Source organism: Mobula birostris, chromosome 7, assembly GCF_030028105.1.
Source record: "Mobula birostris isolate sMobBir1 chromosome 7, sMobBir1.hap1, whole genome shotgun sequence".
NCBI lineage: Eukaryota > Metazoa > Chordata > Chondrichthyes > Myliobatiformes > Myliobatidae > Mobula > Mobula birostris.
Genome location: NC_092376.1, coordinates 109,393,945 through 109,398,167, shown reverse-complemented (window position 1 = coordinate 109,398,167; position 4,223 = coordinate 109,393,945). Strand labels below are relative to the sequence as shown.

At 46.5% G+C, this 4,223-nt stretch overlaps 1 protein-coding gene across 1 annotated transcript; it reads left to right on the top strand.

Moving 5' to 3' along the window:
• Positions 1-1,761: 1,761 nt before the first annotated feature.
• Positions 1,762-3,328, top strand: LOC140200790 (alpha-2Db adrenergic receptor-like). The gene has a single exon (XM_072264398.1). The coding sequence runs from the start codon at positions 2,010-2,012 to the stop codon at positions 3,240-3,242; it is 1,233 nt and encodes a 410-aa protein (XP_072120499.1). The 5' UTR covers positions 1,762-2,009; the 3' UTR covers positions 3,243-3,328.
• Positions 3,329-4,223: the final 895 nt, after the last annotated feature.

The following is a 4,223-nucleotide window of genomic DNA, read 5'->3' as shown; positions in this document are numbered from 1 at the left end:
TTTTATTTTTCTTATAGTTTCACAGTTGTATATACTGAGACCGAGCTTTACTCGCTTACCCCCTTCCTTTCCGACCGCTATTTTAAGTCGCAGCCTATTTTTGGGTATCATTTATCACTTGCACGAACGGTGCTTCCCAGAAGCACAAAGTGCCATTTTTAACTGCACTGGAAAACGCCGTCCCGTGCGTCCGCCGGTCTCCGCTTTCAGCCTGCGGACCGCTATGTGTCTAAGTTCAGCTTAGTAACATCCAAGCTAATGCCACTGCTTTATCTAGCACCGTCCCGCTCTGCAGACGAGCCTTAGCTTCTCCCAGGACCCCTCTATTCTCCCACGCTTCGACTTCCATTTGTCCCAAACCTTCATCACCTCCGTCCCGTGCTGCGCGACAGGTCCTGAGCGTCGCTCTCCATCGTGAGTATTTCACATCATTTCACTGATAATAAATCTCATTCCTATATTTAGTTATCGCCGCTAATGCCGAAACGCCAAATTCACGGAGTTCAGAATCCATGCTGCTTTGAGCTTACAAAGCCTATTGGGTCACCTTCACCTGCATCCAGCCTCTGGAACTCTTGGCCCCAGATCCTATCCCTATTTCCAACGCCAATCTTCATCTCATTCAACGGAACTGAACCCTGCGCTCCCTCTACTTTATCCCTCATTAAAATTTGTCTCTTTCCATTCTCTCTTCCAGCCCCAAACAAAACAGGCATATTCGGTTTGTGTTCTTGGATAATTCCCTATTTGAGATGCATTAGATTACCGATTGGACGAAAGCCACTGTCAGAATTCCAGTTGTTATATCCTTCCCTTGCGATGGCGTACAAATTGTTACCAAATACATTTTCCAGATGTATTTGAACAGAATCGGCTGCCGAGGAAATCGTGCATTCAATGGTGCATCCGCCTGGAGTTTGATCTAAAGAAAGACTTTTGTATAGAGCAGCACTGTCTTTTTTTTAGATATCATGGAAAGTGTAACCTTTCTTGTTCCAAGGATCATTTCAGATAATCTACGGAAATGGGTCAGAAACACAAACACTTAATATATGTATAAGGGAATGTCAATGTACTGAGTCTTTAACCAAAGCTCCCGCCCGAGCGAGATGAATTAATTTTGCCGCGTTTTGTTTTGTATCAGAGCTGGTCTCTTTCCTTTTCCCACACTGTCATTTTTAATAGATATATCACGGAGAGACTTCGCACTTCCTTTCGCGAGAGTAACATTTCAAATGCAATGTCCACTTTTAACTATTGCATGAGCTGCAAGATATTTAGTAAATTAAAGGAGCCCTAATCTACTTCACGGACTGCAGCGGACTTACCGCAGCGTCACACCCATTTCCCATCCCAGGCTTCAAATCGCAGACCAAGCTTTCGGCATGCCGACTATTCCGAATTAAAGTCGGGGTCCAGAAGAAGAGTGGGTGCTGGCCCTTGAACAATTAAAGTGGTGCCAAATGTTTGCGGTATAGATTTTCTACAAGCAAGACAAAACAAAGCTGGGGGGTGGGAGGACTTCGTGATATAATACCAGGCATCTCTCACTGTCCGGCTGAACTTCGGGTGTGAGCCGGAATCTGAAGACACTTGCCCCGGCGAACTCGCCCTCTGATTACACTTTGTGTTGAAGAATTGCGACAGCCCAGTGTTTTACAGAACTCGAATGCTGATTGGCTGGGCGGCTGGTCGACGTCAGTGTCTGGGAGCTTTGTAAAGGTTGAGGGGACTGCACTTAAAGAGAGTTCGCCCTGGTGTTCATGGCGCGCAGCGCAGGTCGCGCTCCCAACGCCAAGTACAAGTTCTCAGAGACACAGTTCGGAATTGCTCGCTTCAGCCGCGTTGGCTCGGAAGGAGCATCGATGATTATTCTCGCTCGAGCTGAGACTGCAAGTGTGGAAGCGACCAAAGAGGTGGTCCTAAATTATAAGGGTTGATCGGCGAGTCCCGAGTGCACTTTGGTCAAGCGGCAAGCCTGCAAGTTCGGGGCTGAGAATGTGATCGCGATGGAGCACTGCGGCCAGCCTAACCAGAACCGATCCGAAGGGGCAAATGGAACGAATTCAGCCCCTCATTACACCCCAGTGGCCACCGCCCTGGTCAGTTTGGTGGTCACCTTCATCATCTTCCTCACCATCGTAGGCAACACCCTGGTGGTGGTGGCCGTTTTCACCAGCAGGGCCCTGCGGCCAGCTCAGAACCTGTTCTTGGTCTCACTTGCCTCGGCTGATATCCTGGTGGCCGCCCTAGTTATCCCATTCTCCCTGGCCAACGAAGTGATGGGCTATTGGTATTTCGGGAGCGTTTGGTGCGGGATCTATCTGGCTCTTGATGTGCTCTTCTGCACCTCGTCCATTGTCCACCTGTGTGCAATCAGTTTGGACAGATACTGGTCAGTGACCCGAGCGGTCGAATATAATCTAAAGAGGACACCCAAACGAATTAAGTGCATGATTGGCATTGTGTGGCTAATATCAGCAATCATCTCTTTTCCGCCTTTGGTTAATATGGACACTGATCGTAGCCACCAAGGATGCTGTGAACTCAATGATGATACCTGGTACATCCTCTCATCTTGCATAGTGTCTTTCTTTGCTCCGTGTGTTATCATGATTTTGGTCTACTTCAGAATCTACAGGGTGGCTAAGCAGAGGACGTCCGTGGTGTCGGTGGCCAAGAACGGAGTGGACAGGGTACCTTCCCAAACTGAGACTTGTTTCGCAGCCAAAGGGAAATTTGACCCGGAGAGCCCCAGCAGCCAGAGTTCCTGTAGCAACCAGAGGCAGGAGGAGCTGGAGGACATCGACCTGGAGGAGAGCTTCTCCTCAGAAAGCAAGGCAAAAAACTCCCGGGGGTCCAACCAAAAGAAACCCGCGGCGCAGCAAAACCGTTTGTCTTGGAGCAACAACCAAGCCTCGCAGCTTTTCAAGCAGAGAAAAGCGCCCGCCTCAACACTAACCAAAAGCAAAATCGCCCAGCTGCGGGAAAAGCGCTTCACCTTCGTGCTGGCCGTGGTGATGGGAGTCTTTGTGGTTTGTTGGTTTCCATTTTTCTTCACTTACAGCCTGAAGGCGATCTGTAGAGAGAAATGCTCCATCCCCGACCCCCTCTTCAACTTTTTCTTCTGGATCGGTTACTGCAACAGTTCTGTGAACCCAATCATCTACACAATCTTCAACAGGGACTTCAGGAAGGCCTTCAAGAAAATACTTTTTAAAACGAACAAGCGTACTTTGTAACTGTATGTAAATTGGAAGTCTTGTTTTAATGTATGCGGCTGTTGTAATATGTTGCTGTCTAAAGTTAATGCAAAAAGAAAATAAACGTCACTAAAAGATAAATCTGTTCTGAAAATCTCCATTGGATTTTCTTTCTTCTGAGAAAGACGGCAAAATAGAGGCATTATTTAAAATTGTCTAATAGAAAAGCTAACATTAAAGACTTATTGCACGATTTATTTATAAAATAAACTGGTTAAGGTTGGGCAGATATCATGGAAAGGGCCGGAGGCACCTTATTCAATGTGATAGTAACATTTGGAGATTGGGGTTAAAACATAGAAAATATAGAAAACCTACAGCACAATACAGGCCCTTCGGCCCACAATGCTGTGCCGAACATGTATTTACTTTAGAAATTACCTCGGGTTACCCGTAGCCCTCTGTTTTTCTAAGCTCCATGTACCTATCCAGGAGTCTCTTAAAAGACCCTATTGTATCCGCCTCCACCACCATCGCCGGCAGCCCATTCCACGCACTCACCACTCTCTGAGTAAAAAAGCTTACCGCTGACATCTCCGCTGTACCTACTTCCAGGCACCTTAAAACTGTGACCTCTCGTGTTAGCCATTTCAGCCCTGGGAAAAAGCTTCTGACTATCTACACAATCAATGCCTCTCATCATTACACGTTGTATCATTATATGTGTACTTGAATGGAGAGCAAGCAATATGACACCTTTAGATGGCATTTGAGGTTCATTCACGCATTATACAGTGAAATGCCATTTAATTCCGGATAAACAAGTTCTCTCAACGTGATGAATATCTTGCCGGATATTCGAGGAAAGTGTAGAACCGGAATGAACCAAACTGCTCGGAATCGGCATTTGCGATGAAATGGATTTACAGGGTTTTAGGCTCAGTCATGCAGCTTATAAAACAGATAAAACTCAATTCGTCGGATGGAATCAATGTGTATGTTTTTTTTTAAATTGTGTGT